The following is a 20,130-nucleotide window of genomic DNA, read 5'->3' as shown; positions in this document are numbered from 1 at the left end:
AACTGTAGCTCTTCGGGCTCTCTCAGCCAGTGGGAAACTCCCGCACAGAGGGCTCAGAGGAGCCACAGGGCTACCATCAACATCTGAGCACCCCAGAGAGCGGATAAAGAGGGGCAAACGAGAAGCCTCCCACGTCAGGGACCCAGAGGGCAAAAGAGAGAGCTCCCCCCTCCCCACAACCCGGAGTCTGCAGCTCGACCAGACCTAGCGATCCGAGGCAGACCTGAACAAACTGGACTGGACCCGTGGATCGCAGTGGGGAAAAAACAAAACAAAACAAAACAAAACAAAACAAAACTGCGGATCGCAGCAGAAAAACTGGGGCAGAGCGCAGGGGGCTTAGACTACCAGCCCTTTACCACCAGACAGTGGCGGCAGGTGGAAATTGCAACCAGAGACTTCCAGGATGAGGAAAATCAAAACCAACACAGGAACCACAATGCAAAAATATATGAAATCACCAGACCAGAAACAAAATGACAAGCACCCAGAAATCAACCCCGAAGACACAGAAATCCATAAACCAAATGGCAGAGATTTCAAAATAGCTATCATAAAAACACTCAACGAAATATGAGACAACACAGACAAACAATTAAATGAGATTAGGAGTTTCTTCACAAAAGAGATTGAAATCATAAAGAAAAACCAATCAGTGCTGATGGAGATGAAGAACACAATGGAGGAGATAAAGGAGAATCTGGAATCTTTAAAGAACAGAGCTGACAATATGGAGGAAAGAATTAGTACTTTAGAGGATAGGAATACAGATATACTCCAGATGGAAGAAGAGAGAGAACTAAGACTAAAAAGAAATGAAGAAAGACTCCGAGAAATATCGGACTCTATTAGAAAATGTAACATAAGAATTATAGGTATTCCTGAGGGAGAGGAGAGGGAAAGAGGAACAGAGAGCCTATTCAAGGAAATAATAGCTGAAAATTTCCCAAATCTGGGGAAGGAGCAGGAAATACCAGTAAGCGAAGCCAACAGGACGCCTATATACATTAACAGACAAAGGCCTTCACCACGACACCTAGTGGTAAGGCTAGCCAGGGTCAACGACAAAGAAACAATATTAAGGGCAGCTAGACAAAAACAAAAAATAACGTACAAAGGAACTCCCATCAGGCTCTCAGCGGATTTCTCAACAGAAACTTTTCAGGCTAGAAGAGACTGGAATGATATATTCAAAATACTAAAAGACAAAAACTTTCAGCCAAGAATACTCTATCCAGCAAAAATATCCTTCAAATATGATGGAGAAATAGTAACTCTCCCAGATAAACAAAAGCTAAGGGAGTTCATGGCCACGAGACCCCCACTACAAGAAATACTCAAGAAGGCCCTCAGGCCTGAAAAAAAGAAGAGAAAGGGAACACAAAGCTTGGAGGAAGGAGAAAAGTAGGTAGACAAAATCAGAGAAATAGTAGATCTTTACCGGAATAGGTTAGCAACCACTTAAATACTAAACTCAAAGATCAAAGGAAGAAATTCACCAAAAATAAATTTAACCTCATCACTGTAAACACATAGCCACAACACAAGATAGAATAAGGTATAACAAGAGCAACTTAGAAGGGGAAGAGGAAAGTGACTGAATTGACTTAGTATAAGGAAATAGGAGGCTATCAGATAATGGACTATCTCATACACAAGATTTTTTGCCCAAACCTCAAGGTAACCACTAAACAAATAATCAAATTAAAACCACATATGATAAACAAAGAGAAAACTAGAAGAATCATAAGACAGAACAACCAAACTGAATTGGCAGTCCAAAACAAATGGGACAAGAAACAAAGGAAATGCAAAAGAACCAGAAAATAAGTGACAAAACAGCAACATTCAGCCCTCATATTTCAATAATTACCCTAAATGTAAATGGATTGAACTCTCCAATCAAAAGATACAGAGTGGCAGGATGGATTAAAAAGCAAGACCCAACAATATGCTGCCTCCAGGAAACACATCTTAGCACTAAAGACAAGCACAGGCTCAGAGTGAAAGGATGGAAGACAATACTCCAAGCTAATGGCAAACAAAAGAAAGCAGGTGTTGCCATACTCATATCAGACAAAGTAGACTTCAAGATAAAACAGGTTAAGAAAGACAAAGAAGGGAAATATATAATGATAAAAGGGACACTCCATCAAGAAGACATATCACTTATAAATATATATGCACCCAACATAGGAGCACCAATGTACATAAAACAACTATTAACAAACCTAAAAGGAGAAATCAACAACAACACAATAATAGTAGGGGATCTTAACACCCCACTTACAGCAATGGATAGATCATCCAGACAAAAAGTTAATAAAGAAATATTAGACTTAAATGAAAAACTGGACGAGATGGACCTAGTAGACATATACAGAGCACTCCACCCAAAAACAGCTGACTACACATTCTTCTCAAGCGCGCATGGAACATTCTCTAGGATAGACCATATGTTGGGAAACAAAGCAAGTCTCAATAAATTTAAGAAGACTGAAATCATAACAAGCATCTTTTCAGACCATAAGGCTATGAAACTGGAAATGAACCAGGAAAAAAAAACTGGGAAAGTGACAAAAATGTGGAGATTAAACAACATGCTACTGAACAACCAATGGATCATTGAAGAAATTAAAGGAGAAATCAAAAACTATCTGGAAACAAACGAAAATGATAACATGCCATATCAAACCATATGGGATGCAGCAAAAGCGGTCCTGAGAGGGAAACTCATAGCGATACAAGCCCACCTTAACAAACAAGAAAAAGCCCTAATAGGCAATCTTAAATTACACCTAACAGAACTAGAAAAAGAAGAACAAACAAAGCCCAACGCCAGCAGAAGGAGAGAAATAATAAAAATCAGAGCAGAAATAAATGATATTGAGACCAAAAAAACAGTAGAAAGGATTAATGAAACAAAGAGTTGGTTCTTCGAGAAGATAAACAAAATAGACAAACCCTTAGCCAGGCTAACTAAGAAAAAAAGAGAAAAGGCTCAAGTAAATAAAATTAGAAATGAAAGAGGAGAAATTACAACGGATACCGTGGAAATACAGAGGATTATAAGAGAATACTATGAGAAATTATATGCCAACAAATTGGACAATCTAGAAGAAATGGATAAATTCTTAGACTTATACAACCTCCCAAAATTGAACCAAGAAGAAATGGAGAATCTGAATAGACCAATCACAAGTAAAGAGATTGAAATAGTAATCAAAAACCTCCCAAAAAATAAAAGTCCAGGACCAGATGGCTTCTCCAGTGAATTTTACCAAACATTCAAAGAAGATTTAATACCCATCCTCCTCAAACTATTCCAAAAAATAGAGGAAGATGGAACACTTCCTGAATCATTCTATGAGGCCAACATCACCCTGATACCAAAACCAGACAAAGACAATACAAAGAAAGAAAATTACAGGCCAATATCGCTGATGAACATTGATGCAAAAATCTTCAACAAAATATTGGCAAACCGAATACAACAATATATTAAAAAGATCATACACCATGATCAAGTGGGATTTATACCAGAGACGCAGGGATGGTTCAACATCCGCAAATCAATCAACGTGATACATCACATCAACAAAACAAAGAATAAAAACCACATGATCGTCTCAATAGACGCAGAGAAGGCATTTGACAAGATACAACATCCATTTATGATAAAAACTCTCAATAAAATGGGAATAGAAGGAAAGTACCTCAACATAATAAAGGCCATATATGACAAACCCACAGCTAACATCATACTCAACGGGGAAAGACTGAAAGCCATTCCTCTGAGAACAGGAACGAGGCAGGGCTGCCCACTCTCACCACTCCTGTTCAACATAGTACTGGAGGTTTTGGCCAGAGCAATTAGGCAAGAAAAAGGAATAAAAGGAATCCAAATAGGTAACGAAGAAGTGAAACTCTCACTATTTGCAGATGACATGATTGTATATATAGAAAACCCTAAAGAATCTGTTGGAAAACTGTGAGAAACAATCAACAACTACAGCAAAGTTGCAGGGTACAAAATCAATCTACAAAAATCAGTTGCATTTCTATATGCTAATAATGAACTAACAGAAAGAGAGCTCAAAAAGATAATACCATTTACAATTGCATCAAAAAGAATAAAATACCTAGGAATAAATCTTACCAAGGAGGTGAAGGACCTATACAATGAGAACTACAAGACATTATTGAGGGAAATCCACGATGACATAAAGAAATGGAAAGATATCCCATGCACGTGGATTGGAAGAATAAACATAGTTAAAATGTCTATATTACCTAAAGCAATTTACAGATTCAATGCAATCCCAATCAGAATCCCAATGACATTCTTCACAGAAATAGAAAAAAGAATACTAAAATTTATATGGGGCAACAAAAGACCCCGAATAGCTAAAGAAATCCTAAAGAAAAAGAACAAAGCAGGAGGCATCACAATTCCTGACTTCAAAACATACTACAAAGCAATAGTAATCAAAACAGCATGGTACTGGTACAAAAACAGACACACAGATCAATGGAACAGAATTGAAAGCCCAGAAATAAAACCACACATATACGGACAGCTAATTTTCGACAAAGGTGCTAAGAACATGCAATGGAGAAAGGAAAGTCTCTTCAATAAATGGTGTTGGGAAAACTGGACAGCCACATGCAAAAGAATGAAAGTGGACCATGTGCTATCGCCATTCACAAAAATTAACTCAAAATGGATCAAAGACCTGAAGGTGAGACCTGAAACTATAAAACTCATAGAAGAAAATATAGGCAACACACTATTTGACATTGGGTTTAAAGGAATCTTTTCGGATGACGTGCCTACCCAGACTAGGGAAACTAAAGAAAAAATAAACAAGTGGGACTTTATCAGACTAAAGAGCTTTTATAAGACAAATGAAACCAGAATCAAGATGAACAGACAACCAACCAGCTGGGAGAGAATATTTGCAAAACATACATCTGACAAGGGGTTGATCTCCATAATATATAAAGAACTCACACAATTGAACAACAAAAAAACAAACAACCCGATCAAAAAATGGGCAGAGGAAATGAACAGACACTTCTCCAAGGAAGATATACAGATGGCCAATAGGCACATGAAAAGATGCTCAACATCACTAATCATCAGGGAAATGCAAATCAAAACAACACTAAGATACCACCTCACGCCCGTTAGAATGGCTATAATCACCAAGACAAAAAACAACAAATGTTGGAGAGGATGTGGAGAAACAGGAACCCTCATACACAGCTGGTGGGAATGCAAATTGGTGCAGCCTCTATGGAAAACGGTATGGAGATTCCTCAAAGAATTAAAAATAGAGATGCCCTATGATCCAGCCATCCCACTACTGGGAATCTATCCAACGCACCTGAAATCAACAATCCAAAGAGGCTTATGCACCCCTATGTTCATTGCAGCATTATTGACCATAGCCAAGAAGTGGAAGCAACCTAAGTGTCCCTCGACTGACGATTGGATTAAGAAAATGTGGTATATATATACAATGGAATACTACTCAGCCATAAAAAAAGACAAAATCGTCCCATTTGCAACAACATGGATGGGCCTGGAGCGTATTATGTTAAGTGAAATAAGCCAGAAAGAGAAAGACAAACACTGTATGATCTCACTCATATGTGGAATATAAACCAACACATGGACAGAGAAAACTGGACTGTGGTTACCCGGGAAGTGGGGGTGGGGGGTGGGCACAAGGGGTGAAGGGAGTCATATATGGGGTGATGGACAAACAAAAATGTACAACCCAAAATTTCACAATGTTAGAAACCATTAAAACATCAATAAAAAAAAAAAAAAAAAAAAAAGTCAGCCTTATCAATTTTCTTCCAAGAAAGCTTTCTAGCAATGGCTACCTCTCTCAAACCTGAATATGTATTATTAATTTGCCTCTAGGAACACTGGACAATAGTTGGGTTGAGCTGAACTTTTATATGAGAGCTTTTGCCTTCAATGACAATTACTATCCTCACAAACCAATTACTGAACACAGCACTAAGTACCCTACATTTTATTTTATTATGAAACTACTCTTTAAGGTAGATATACTAAATTCCCAGATGATAAAACTGGTATCAGAGCTAAAAAGCAGAGCCAGGGACTCAAATCCAGGTCCTACATTGTAGCATGCTTCCCTCTCAAGTAGAATCTGATTCTGAACTTTCTTTCCAGAAGGAAGATGCCATTTTTGAACAAAGAGATTCTGCTTTGTGAGCAGAGATTCAGGAAATCCTTCAAAACTACCTCATAATAACTGAGAATACTTCTTAGGTTTTTTTTTTGTAACTTAGCTATGTGGGCCCCAACAGTTCTACTCAACCAGGCCAGTGAATTTAACTTAGGGATTCCTATCCATTTTGACACTGCAAGACACACTGGTGAAAAGGAACTATACGGGCCAATTTTTGTGCCCTTCCAACTCTTCACTTGTGACTCACCTCCGCCAAATGTTGCAGCCGGGTTAGCAGTGGGGTTCTCTTGTCAGACCCAAGGCGCGTGATGTAGTTTGACCTTTTGCTAAATACATACAGAAGGTTAAGGACTGCCAGCACCACTTGCATATCAGAGGAAGCCAATAAAGTCGTCAAATGCTACAGGGGACAAAAAAGGGCAAGTTCATGATATCAGGCACACTAGGCCCTGAAAACTTAAAAAGCCAATGTAGTAATAGATTTGTCAACATTTACAAAGCTATCAAGAAGTTTAACAATACAAAAAAAAATTATAAATATTTGAGCACCTACAACATGCAACCTTGATCCCAAGAAGCTTACAATCTGTCAGCAAGCCAGACAGTACAATAAAAGTAAAAAAAATGTGAACAGCAGTTCAAAATTACACAGGTGTCCCCACAAGAAGAAACAGACTACAAAAGAGACAAATGTGTATTATAATACACAGTAGAACTTAAGAATATTAAGTCTCCAACTAGACTAAATGTATTGTGAAAGAAAGATAATTTCATGCTCCTTCTGTATCCTTCACAACAAAAATAAAATTGGAATTAAAACACGGTTCTTCATATAGAAGCTAAAGATATCAACAAGAGTTGGTGGCATTTATGAATATTACGGTACAGTGTATGTAACAGTAACTGAAGAGTGACTATTCTGTTTTTTTAATACAATCAAAATTCATTAATATATTAAAGCATTTGGTCAGTGTCAAAATCAGTTTGTAACTTAGCTGGAAATAAACCCAGGTATTTCCAGTTGCTGATTATCCCGAAGGCCATGGACTTCCTTTTGCAGCCAATCGAGTTCATCTTCAACAGACTGCTTATCCAGCCCCCACTTAAAACTCTGGGTGCTAGGTCTTTAGCTCAGTTATCCCACTTCTTTCCCAAGCCATTTTCTTTCTACTTGTTTGTTCTGATTCTCATTTTGTTTCTTTACTGAAGACTTAGGAAAATTAACAAATAATAACAGGGCACTCAACCAATAGTGATAAAAAGGCTAAAGTTAGGCTAAAGGAAAAGAGTTTATTTTCTTTTAGTGATTTTCAACCAATTCAAAAGCTCAGTGATTCCTATGCCCACTTTACTCTTTAAGAATATGCAGCATGCTATTAATACACACTTTGGGGAGAGGGGAGAAGAGATCGAAAAGTAGTAAAAAAAAAAAAAAAAAAAAGTAATTTGAGGCTGCTCTAATAACCTGGGACAAAGATCAATTCCTGCAAATTCCCAAGAATACCTTAATACATGTATTACATTCTCATTAATTTCTTGAATCTTGAAAGGCAGGGTGAAGGCAATAGTAAAGAACCTTACCATCAACCCTGTGAAGGGTATCTATATCCAAGAGACATCCTACCATTGTCTTTGACATTGAAAACCCCAGAGCTCCGTAATGAAAAGAAAAGAAGCAATCATCAGAGAGAAATAGCAATTTCCTTATTTCTGGAGACAATTCTAGTTATGAACAGATCACACAGGCTTGAACCTCTCCTACCTCTATGGAACTGTACAGGTGCCGGGAAAAGCTATACTCAATGAGCAAGGCTGTGAAGTTCAACACAGCCAAGAGAAGCATTTTCAGTTGTTCTCTTTCCGGCCTATCACACACGAGCATCCATGACATATTCTCCACTGTCTGTCCAGCATCTGCCAGAATTCCATCGAAGCGGTCCAACAGATCCACCCAGTGATATAACTCGCACTGGAGAGGTGAAGAGAAAGAGGAAGATATAAGAATAAGGCAAAAGTACTGTGTGGGTGCTTTGCTACAATGGATTGCTGAGCATGATACCTAGGCAAGTTCACTTCCCACCTCTGCTTCTCTTCAATCCCCCACCAGTACAAAAACCTATGCAAGAAAGATCATACTCTTACTCTGAGCCACACGGACCTGAGTTCACTGTTATATCCATCAAGGTATACATTACCAATACCAGTAGACACCACAAAATCTCTAGGTAGGTCTCCAGAGGGAGAAATGTGGCTACATTCTGAGGTCTACAAACACAAGGACTTTCCCTGCCAGAACCCATTTTATCAGAAGTGTTAATTTTTAGTTATCTAAAGAAGATTCTTTTAAACTAAAAGTAAAAATCCTCAGACTATCTCCAACTCATATTGTCAAACTAAAGGAATTTTATGGTTGAAATTCTTTAGCATCACCCATGTAAACATTCCTCATCCTCAGCTATCAAAATTTTCCTTTCACATTTATTTTCTTTCAAAATTTCCTTGGGAACCAGCCACAGGCTCAAAGCCACTGGTCTAGAGCTGTACTAGACATACACTAGACTAGATGCTTATTAATTACTGAATGAGGCTACCTCATTTTGGTTTCTCTTTCCACGTCAGAGCATACAAAATGATGTACTAGGTCCAGGGAGCCCTGCCTTTTGGGAGCATGGGTTCACATACCTTTCCAATGTTCCATGTTTTGATCTGCTGCAGTTCCAAGAGGAGTTGCTCATCATTACAAACTTTGAGTTTGTCTATTAAGGCTCTGCAGTCTGCAGGCTGAGAAAAACAAACAGGTATTCACGAAGGGTGTTTTGGAATATGAGGGGAGACAAAAGAGGAAGAATGGGAAAAGGAGTCCTTAAGCCAATACAGTCATCAATTTAACTTTTGATAGAATATACTAAAGAAAAATGGAAATTTGCCAGATGATCAGTTGGGATTAAAATGGCAATCTTACATGAAACAATCCATCTGTGCTTCTTTTTAACCTAGATAAACTGGTAGATGTAGACAAACTACTTGGAAGGGTACAGACAACAGAAATAAAGCAAATAAGCTAAACATCAATAAAAACAAAATGAATGAATCTGTACCATGGTCTGAAAGTTAACCAGAATGCCTGATAAGGAATGCTGAATCAGAGGAACACTGAAAAACCCTAGTGAATTCAGTTAAAGGTAAACATTAGCATTGGCTGTATTTTTCTGCAACATTAAACTCTCTAATTCTAGGAGGGCAGAGAGGGCTGAACTTTGTAAAACCAGGGCTTCATTCTTACTTGGGGTTTCCACTTCCATACACTCCTGCTCTTACTGATGAGAGGGCCTGTTTCTCAGGTAACAAGGTGTGGAGTGAGAGTTTATAGTAAAAGTTTCTGAAAGTGGAGGAGGGGGGAAAGGGATAGGGACTGGGACAGAGAAGCCTTCTACTAATGGATGGCACCTGGAAGTGATTTATACTTACTCTTGGTATCTGGGAATGGGCATGGATTTGGAACCAAACAAATCTGGGTTTAGCTTCCGGCTTAGTGTTTACTAAGCTGTTTGATCATGACCAAGTCCAACCTCTCAGCCAGTTTTCTTACCAGGAAAACAAATGTAATAACTACCTTGGAAACATAAAGCTCAAATACTTGCCACATACATAAAGCACGTATCTCACATAATAGGAGCTTAAACATTAAGAAACAGCATACTATTACAAAGAGCATGGGCTCTAGAATTAGGTAGTTGGTAAGCTACCTCGTTGAATCTCAGTATCCTCTTCTGCAAAATGAACTAACACCATCTATTTATCCAGCAATGTCGTTGTGGCATTAAACTAGGAGTATTTTTAGCACCCAAAAGAGAACATGGAACAATAGAGGCTTAAAGGTAAATGGTTCTTTTTAAAGCTAAGTCCCAAACCTTTTCTCCCTCTAAAGTAAGCATTAAAAGCTACCTCAAATTTTTGTGGTAATTAAATGCATGTAAAATCCTTGGCGTAAAATCCTTCCATAAACCAGGCCCACACTTTTTCCTCCTCTCTTTGAAGTTATATTGGTTGAAGGAGAGGTGGTGAAGCAGTAGGAACAGATATCACGGGAGTCTGAACCACCCGCTCATGCAGTTCACTTGTGCGTTCTGGACCTACTTGGGCCCAGTATCAAATATACCACTTCAATTTCTAATGGAATGCAGCTATGCAGATCCAATTTTAGGATTCTGTGGGTTAGATAACACCCAGTTCATGATGAATATTTGGGTCCTGTAATCACTTGGTATCTCATGATTGGGCATTCAGTCTTTATCAAGGTCCAGTAGCAAGCCAGAAGCTGCTTTTCTGAATGTTAGAATAGCTGTTGGCAGAGGACTGCATGGCCAAAACTCCAGGGGTCTTAGCTGCGATTCTCCTATTGGGGCTTGCCAGAGGCAATACATGGCATCTTTGGCTTACACCTAAGTCAGGCACCTGGATCTACTAGGTCATAATGCCCACGTGGTAGGACAGCTTGCATCATTGTCTGAACTTCTGCAGAGTATTTTCTAGATCCAGACGTCACTATCACTTTAGAGGTTATCCAGTAAATGGTTCAAAATAGCATGCCCAAATGTGATATACATTGGCTCCAAAATCCAAAGAAGTACCTGATTCATCGTTCCTCTTTCTTCATGGTATGTGGTACAAGGTGCAGCAACTTGTCTCTCACATTAGAAGGGAAATCTTGAGATTTCCCTGACCTCTGGACCTCTAGAAACTTTTCCTGATGTGGCAGGCCCTCAAACTTCAAAGGGTTTACCTCTGACTCTCTGGCACACATATGTCTAAGGCATCTAAGGTACCTGTGTTTTCTGCTCACAAGATCCAGTTAGTATAATGACACCAATTTAACGTACCAGCATGATACTCTGTTTTATCAGGAATATCAAGGTCCTTCTTGGACCTTCTTGATAGCCATCCCGACCTAAGACCAGGTAAATATTCACCTATCTGTTCTATTTCTCCTGTAATTTATTTCTTTTAAAAATATTTGACTTTTAATTTATCTAGAATTTATTTCAATATGTAACAGTCCCTCACCCCTCAAAAGTCAAACAACTGTCCTGGCACAGTTTCTTGACTAATGTTGTCCTTCCCCACCAATTTATAATCCCTATAATTATCATATGTTAAGTTCTTATGCATATGTACACTAGGATCCTTTTCTAAGTCCTTTATTCTCTTACCCTGATGGCACTATTTTAATTTGCGTAGTTTCATAAGGCAAGTTTTCTTTTCGCTCTTCAGTTTCCAAAAAAATTTGAGTACATAACCGTCAAAAATTCTAGATGCCAAAACACACCAAAAACAAAATCAAAAGAAAATGAAAGTATCTGTAACAGATATGAAAAATGCATATACTCAATCTGTATGGCATTCAATAAGAAACAAACTGACATTCCAATGTCAAATACAAAACGAACAGCAAGAGCAGACAACTGACATAAGGCCAATAAATTTGAAAATGTATGTATTAAAGCATGCAAATTAGAACAGTGAAATATTTTTTCCCCACTTTAAAAGATAATTGGTAATGCTAGAGAGGGTATGGGAAACAGCACTTCTCATACTCATTAGTATAACGCTGAGTGAAAAGGGCAGGAGAAGTGCCCATGCGATAATCTTTTAAAGACTGGAAGAAATATAGCAAAATATTAACAGAGATATCTGTAGGTGATACTTGCCAGGTAGCTACAGTTTTTAAAAAACCAAGTGGCCTGTATTTAGAAAATGAACTAATGGATTATGTGCCAGATACTTTGCTCAGCAACTGCCTCACATCAAGGAGGGAGCAATTATCTGTTTTACAGCTGTAGAAATTAGGCAAGTTAATAAACTCTCAGCCACAAAAACCTAATAAGATTGAAACTCATGTCTAATTCCAAAGCTTATGCTCCTTGAACTACAGCACATGGAGTGTCATAACAATGCAATACTTTCTTAACCTCAGAACGCAGTTTAAGCCAGCTGACAGAATATTGGATTGAAGCTGGGATTTCTACTGCTGACATAGGATCAACTAACACGGCCACCCAAATACACAGGTTAATACAGGTTAAGCTGAATTGTATAGTTAAGAATCGGTAATAAAGAAAGCTAAACACTGCCCTCACAAGAAATCCAGTAAGAAAGGTGTTACCACTTTAATTTTCTAGAAAACAAAATTGAGGAAGATCCCACAAGTACAGACGGAATTTAAATCCACATCTGCTCTTTCCATTATACCATACTGCCTTTCAATACATAGAAACAGCAGCCAGACAGCCTACTTCAGGTACATACAAACTGTTTATGGCTCACTTTCCATTGGCCACTAGCTTATCCACTTTTTTAATCAAGGGAAGTTCAAAGGGAAACTTGTTTCAAGATAAGTAGCTGTTTTACTGCACTTTGCATATATAAGTAATGATATATTTGAAAGATCAGTATGGATGAATTGATCCCAAGAATTTTTTTCTGAAATAAAAAAATAGGCAGAGTGAACTTTTGGATACTTACAGCTTCAGTAGGAGTCTTTTTCAGTTTTGTCCTGTCTACTTTCATGTTTTCGATTTTCTGTTTTATGATCTGAAAAGAAAATCCCAAAAGAAGTAAGAACTTAAAGCTGCAATCTTGAGCTCTACATGCTTGGGCATAGACAATATAGAAGGAAGAGCACGCAAAAATGCTTAAAGTAAAAACTCTAGAGTTATTTATGATGCTATGCCAACTCAGAGGCACAGTTACGAGGTAGGGAGGGGTAAAGAATCTCTCCAGATAAAACTAGCCCACATCTACATGTCCCATAGCCTGTAACCAATTTAAGCCCAAATTAAAATGCCTTTTCTTTTTTTACAAATTTCTCAAACTCATAACTAAAAATAAAGGAGTACAATGTTTTTTAACATACCTCAGGATGGAAAAATTCACCATATCCCTGCAGTTTTACAGAAAACTTAGCAATTCCACTTCTGGGAATTTACTCAAAGAAAATCATAAGGACATACACACAAATATTTAACCACAAGAACCCATACTGCATGACCATGTATAATAGTAAAAAACTGGAAAGGATCAAATGTCCAAAATAGGATTGGTTTAAAACAGAATATTGCACCACTGTTAAAAATATTACACACAATTATATAACAGCACCCAAAGATGTTCATGGTGAAATAAAAATGTTACAAAACAGCATGAACAGTATAAACCTATGTCTAAAGAAAACAGCTTAGAAGGGGTATGCACCCAAAATGTTAACTCATTGCTAATCAAAATGATTACATGATTGTTTTATCTGTGCATCTCTGTATCTTTTAATGTTTTTAACCAATAAAAATATATTAGTTTTGGGGCCGGCCCGGTGGCGCAAGCGGTTAAGTGCGCGCGCTCCGCTGCGGCGGCCCGGGATTCGCTGGTTCGGATCCCGGGCGCGCACCGAAGTACTGCTTGGTAAGCCATGCTGTGGCGGCGTCCCATATAAAGTGGAGGAAGATAGGCACCGATGTTAGCCCAGGGCCGTCTTCCTCAGCAAAAAAAAAAAAAAAAAAAAAGAGGAGGATTGGCGGATGTTAGCTCAGGGCTGATCTCCTCACAAAAAAAAAAAATATATATATATTAGTTTTGTCATAAGAACAAAGGCAACACTATAATTTTAATGAATTTTTTAAATTAGAAAATGAGGTATTAGACTTCAGCTAGAAATGTCCTGAGCACAGAACATAATCATTTTACTAAGGCCATGTAACTTGGAAGGCTCAAAAGCAGACAACAGTCTGATTAGACCCAGAGTATAAAACCTAGGTGATCTCTGATGGCAGACAGGTCCTTCAAGATGCCCTGGCCAAGGCACAGGAAGAAAAAAAGGTTTCTCCCATTAACAACTAGGACACATGCACAGAGGCAGAGGTGAACTGCAGGCTGTTTACACACCAACGAAGTTGCTTCTAATAATGTATTTGTTAAACAGCAGTCACTGGAAGTCAATGTCCCTCCCCCAAGAAGGCTGTCACAATACAAAGCTGACTGAATTATAAAAAAAAGCTGACAAGCATAAATTTTTAGCCAGCTTTTGGCCTAGATTTCATCCAACATATTCAATACTGTGGAAATAACATGTATTTGCCTATTATGGCTGGAATCCATTCAACCAATGAGAGTTCAGAAAGAGCTGGTGAAAAATCCAGAATTTGTTCTAAAATATTTCCGTAGAGACCATTCCTGAAGAAAAAAAGATGTTTTCCCTCTACGCTTCACATTTAGGTTATGTGATTCCAGATTACTTTTTTTTTTGATGAGGAAGAGTCACCCTGCGCTAACATCTGTTGCCAATCTTCCTCTTTTTTTTCCTTTCTTTTTGCTTGAGGAAGATTAGGCCCGAACTAACACCTGTGCCAATCTTCCTCTATTTCGTATGTGGGTTGCTGCCTCAGCATGGCCAACCAGTGGTGCAGGTCTGCACCTGGGATCCAAATCCACAAACCTGGGCCACCGAAGCGGAGCACGCCAAACCTAACCACTACACCATGGGGCCGGCCCCCAGATTACTTCTTAAAAAATTACCTCAGCATCTAATAGAAAAATGACAAAATGCCTGCTGCCAACAACTTCCAGATACATAAAATGAGGCCAACAGGATTCTGGCAATAATCCAACCCATGTAGTGGAAACTATAAGTGAGCTATTTGTACACTTACTCTCAGGCTTGCTTTTTCTCAATAAACTTCTCATACTCATTACTTAGAGCAAGTGGCTGTCACACTATTGTGGCTTCAGTCATTTGCTGAGAGGCTGTTAGACTGCCTCGTGCTGCAGAAGTAGCAATCAGCCCCAACACCATACAACCCAAATCACTAAATGCTTTCCCTCCAAAATTAGGAACAAGGTTAAGGACATCTGTTCTCACCACTTTTATTCAAGACAGTGTTGGAAGTTCTAGCCACTGCAATAAGGTAAGAAAAGGAAATAACAGGTATATAGATCAGAAAGGAAGAAATAAAATTGTCCTTATCTGGAGAAGACAAAGGATTATCTAAGCAGAAAATTCCAAGAAATCTACAAAAGACCTCCCAGAACCAATAAGTGATCTCAGCAAAGTCGCAAGATAAACATCCACAAATCAATCATATTTCTATATACTGGCAATGGAGAGGTGGACTGCAAACTTAAGAGTACACCACTACTCACAATTGGCCAAAAAAAAATTGAAATACTTAGGTGTAAATCTGACAAAGCATGTACAGGACTTGTATGCTGAAAACTACAAAATGTTGATTTAAAAAAATCAAAGAAGATCTAAATATATGAAGAGATACACCATGTTCATGGGTTAAGAAGACTCAGCACACAGACAGCCCTGCTGGCCTAGTGGTTTAAGTTTGGCACTCTCACCACTTCAGCAGCCTGGGTTCATATCCCGATCACAGAACCACACAACCTGTCTGTCAGTTACCATGCTGTGGTGACAGCTCACACAGAAGAACTAGAAGGACTTACAACTAGGATATACAACCATGTACTGGGGCTTTGGGGAGGGGGAAAAAAAACAGGAAGATTGGCAACAGATGTTAGCTCAGGGTAAATCTTTCCCTGAAGAAAAAAATAAATAAAAGAAGACTCAACATAGTCAAGATGTCAATTCTCCTCAAACTGATATACTGGTTCAACGTAGTTACTATCTAAATCCCAGCAAGATTTTTTGTAAATAAACTGAGCTTAATCTAAAATGTATACAGAAAGACAATGGAATTACAACAGCTAACACAATTTTGAAAAGAGAAGAGGAATCACTCTATCCAATTTTAAGACATATATATATCTCTCTACAGTAACCAAGACTGTGTATATAGTATTAGAGGGACAGACACATATATCAATGGACCAGAATACAAAACCAAGAAATAGACTCAGACAAATATGTCCAACTGATTTTTGACAAAGGTGAAAAAGCAATTCAATCAAAGGATAGTTTTATCAACAAATGGTGCCAGAGCAAGTAGACATCTATAGGCAAAAAGATGAACTTTGACCCCAATCTCATACTTTATATTATATAAAAATTAACTCAAAATGGATCACGTGGTAAGGATGTGGAGAAAAGGGAACGCTTGTGCACTGTTAGTGGGAATGTAAACTGGTGTAGCCACTATGGAAAACAATATAGAGGTTCCTCAAAAAATTAAAAATATGATCCAGCAACTCCACTTCTGGGCATTTATCCAAAGGAAACAAAAACACTAACTCAAAAAAATATTTGCACGTCCATGTTTACTGCAGCATTATTTATGATAGCCAAGACATGGAAGCAACCTAGGTGTCCACTGATAGATGAATGGATGAAGAAAATGTGGTGTATATATATAAACTACTTATTCAGCCATAAAAAAGATGGAAATGTTGCCATTTGTGACAACATGGATGGACCTTGAGGGCATTATGCTAAGTAAAATAAGTCAGAGAAAGACAAATACCATATGATCTCACTTACATGTGGAATCTCAAAAAAAACCCAAAACACAAAAAAATGAACTCACAGATACACAGAACAGATCGTTGGTTGCCAGAGGTGGGGGTGGGCAAAATGGGTGAAGGTGGTCAAAGGTACAAACTTCTAGTTATAAAATAAATAAGTCATGGGGATGTAATGTGAAGCATGGTGACTATAGTTAATAAATACTCTATATGTGAAAGTTGCTAAGAAAGTAGATCTTAAAAGTTCTCATCACAAGAAAAAAATTTGTAACTATGTGTGGTGATGGATGTTAACTAGACTTACTGTGATCATTTCACAATATACACAAGTATCAAATCATGTTGTACACCTTTAACTAATGTAATGGTATGTGTCAATTATATGTCAATAGAAAAAGCAAAGTAAAAAATGGATCATGGACTTAAATGTAAGTCTATAAAACTTACTGGGAGAAAATATTTGCAAACCATATATAGTATCTAGAATATATAAAGAACTCTCAAAACCCAACAGTAAAAAACCAAACAATCCTACAAAACAAGAGCACCGAGTAACTTGCGCAAATAACTCACAACTATTTTACTGGTTTAAAAAAAATGTAAATGAGGTCACTGACAAATCTTCATACAAGTAACTATCTCACTTTAACTAAAGCTGTTTTGACTTAGGATTATGTACCAGTCAAGGGTCTTGGTTGAGAACAACAGACTCTGGTTAACTAAAGCAGAAAAGTGATTTACTGGAATGATAACTGATAGTTCACGGAATCAACTGGAAGGCTTAGAGATCCACATTCAGAAAACAGGAGGAACCAAGGAAGCTAGGCAGCCTGGAACTACAGCCAAGGACCTCCCAAAGACACAACTTAATTGGGGGTGCCTCTGCTGCCAACATCAGAATCTGGATGCCTAGAACCTACTGCTGGTGGCAGAATGATTTCTAACTGGTCTCGGGTTATTTGCATCAGTGGCTCTAGATGCAAAGTCCCAAGTGTGAGCATCTGATTGGTCAAGCTTAGGCCCCATGCCCTAGCTGTGAAAGTTCTGGGAGAGCAAACGCATTTGGCTTTTTCAGTTTCCACAGTGTTCAGGTTCCAAACTTTTCATAAACAGATTCAGATGACAGCACCCAATTAAAAAAACCAAGCCAAAACAAATGAACACACACATATCCCCATAACAAGTGCAGTGTTAACCTGGCTTCCATAATTTTGTTGCAAGAAACATCTATAGTTTAAAAAAGAAAGATATCACTGTCCATGAGAAATCAATTAAGAAAATTCAAAATTTTTTTTTTTTTTGTTCCTAGTTATTCTATTTCTAAGCTGGTTTCACAGTGGGAAGGGAGAACATTTTTTGAGTGCCCAATACAAGCCAGACTATACTTAGGCTGGTGTTTCCCAAAGCATTTTAGAGCATCTTGCTCCATAAAGGAAGACAAGGTTCCAGTAATTTGGGAAATGGAATTTCACTTCCTTTAGACAGTCACATGGCTGACTGACATTACCTATTGGCTCCAAGAAATCTTGCAAATGGAAACTTATTAGGGCATAAAACCATTTTTTCAAGTGGCATCCACTGAAAGTCCACCAAGTCAAGTATCCCAAAGAATACACTTTGAGACATGCTGCCCAGGAGCTTCATATAATAGTCTTTCATACAATCCTCACCCCTCAAGCCAAGTTTTGTCCCCATTTACAGACAGAAAACCGAGGCTCAGAGAAATTAAGTACCTTGCCTGGTTAGGGAATGTTGGCACCAAGATCTAAATCCAGGCCTTTCTGACTCCCAAGTCCATGCTTTAACTACATGCTATTCACTTTATTTACTAGTTTTATTAACTACAATAAATGCTTGCAGATGAAAATATAAATTTGTGACAGATTCTTCTACACTGTTAAATCCTATTATTCAAAAAAAATTATTGCAAGAGAGGAAGGTGGGGCATAAGGTGAGAAGTTGAAATATTGTCAATCTCACTAATGATGGGAACAGTAGGGAATGAGTTCTACCTAATGCTTAGAAGTTAAATAGGTGAAAATCCCATTACATAAAAAAGTCTCTAACAAAAAGAAGTTAGTTCTAAACAAATCCCTGGAAATAGCCTAGTGCCTCTGTTGGGTCAGACCAGAACTGAGTACCAAGCAATCTCTATGTGTAATAAATATTTCTTCCTAAACTTAGGTTTTCAACCTTTTTAGGAAGATCAACTTTAAGGAAATGAATTATTATGAACCACCATCCATAGCTATTACCATTACTTAAATACTTCTATTTAATTAACCATTTCTTTTTTTCATTTCCTCATTCCCTCAAACTTCATTTACCTTTGAGGTTTGAACTTGGTTTTGTAGGGTTTATATCAAGACAAGTGTGTACAATTAAAATATATTGAGGGAAGTCGCTCTTTGAAGGGTGACTCACTCTGTAGTAATCACCCACAGTTGACCAAATTTAGAATAACTTTCAATATTAAATCAGCTTACAGGCAGAGGACACCTGTAGTTCCCAAATCTGGCTCAACAGCAGTTGAGTGTAGTGGCAGACTAGCCTTACTACTCAAAGTATGGCCGAAGGATCAGCAGCATTGACATCAGCTGGGAGTTATTAAAAATGCAGAATCTGAGGCTCCATCCAGACCTGAGGAATCAATCTGTAGTTTAATAAGATCTTCAGGTGATTCATATATTAAAGCTTGAGAAGCACCAGATCAGAATATAGGCTCAGAATTGGGAAACCTAGGTTAGAATCCCTGGTATATCACTTACTGTATGAGCACTGATAAACCAGCCTCTGTGTGCTTCTGTTTCCTCAATTGTGAAACAGGGATAACTGATCTCCCCACTTTCAAGTTCACTTTCATCCAGTTCACTCTCCAGAGAGCAGCAAAAGTAATCTTCTTAAAACATAAATCAGCTCATGTTACTTCCTTGCTTAAAACCTTTCAACAGCTTCCCTAGAATTACATCCAAACTCCAACCATGACCCACAGGCCCTGGCATAATTTGGCTCCTGGAACTCTCTCCAATCTCCTCCCTGCACAACCACATTAGTCTTTCCATTTAGTTTCTGGAACACTGTAAGTTCTTTCTGGCCTCTAGATCTTTACAAGTGCTATTCCCACTGGAATGCTTCTGCCCCACACTCGCATTCTTCCCACAGCTAGTTCCATTTGAGGAACTGACTTTAAACTAAGACCCAAAGTGGCTTCCCATGGCAACCCACCTAAAGCTGGTCTGTTATTTTTCTATTACAGTACCCTGCTTGTTTCTCTCACAGCAAGTATCAATTAGTATAACTGGTTTGATTTTCCACAGTTAAGCTCTCAGCATCTAACACAGCATCTTCCACGTGATAAGTATGCAAATATCTGTAGAATGGAGATCAGGAAAGAAGTATGCATTGAGAATAAAAGCTGTGATTGTCA

General features: G+C 38.2%; 1 protein-coding gene across 12 annotated transcripts in view; it reads right to left on the bottom strand.

Moving 5' to 3' along the window:
• HUWE1 (HECT, UBA and WWE domain containing E3 ubiquitin protein ligase 1) overlaps nucleotides 1-20,130 on the bottom strand; it is a 161,602-nt gene that overhangs the window by 116,624 nt on the left and 24,848 nt on the right. For 11 of the 12 annotated variants that reach the window (XM_058535926.1, XM_058535934.1, XM_058535935.1 and 8 more), the window contains 4 exons: nucleotides 12,753-12,821; nucleotides 8,913-9,011; nucleotides 7,993-8,199; nucleotides 6,478-6,630 (listed from right to left, as the gene is read on the bottom strand). In XM_058535926.1, coding sequence (XP_058391909.1) covers nucleotides 6,478-6,630; nucleotides 7,993-8,199; nucleotides 8,913-9,011; nucleotides 12,753-12,797 — 504 coding nt within the window. In that variant the 5' untranslated portion in view covers nucleotides 12,798-12,821. Of the gene's footprint in view, nucleotides 1-6,477; nucleotides 6,631-7,992; nucleotides 8,200-8,912; nucleotides 9,012-12,752; nucleotides 12,822-19,471; nucleotides 19,609-20,130 lie in introns of those variants that run through there. The other variant, XM_058535930.1, reaches the window with a different exon arrangement.

Source organism: Diceros bicornis, chromosome X (assembly GCF_020826845.1).
Source record: "Diceros bicornis minor isolate mBicDic1 chromosome X, mDicBic1.mat.cur, whole genome shotgun sequence".
In the NCBI taxonomy this organism is placed as follows: Eukaryota; Metazoa; Chordata; class Mammalia; order Perissodactyla; family Rhinocerotidae; genus Diceros; species Diceros bicornis.
Note: the sequence above shows the minus strand (reverse complement) of the source record. Positions and strands in the feature narration are given on the sequence as shown.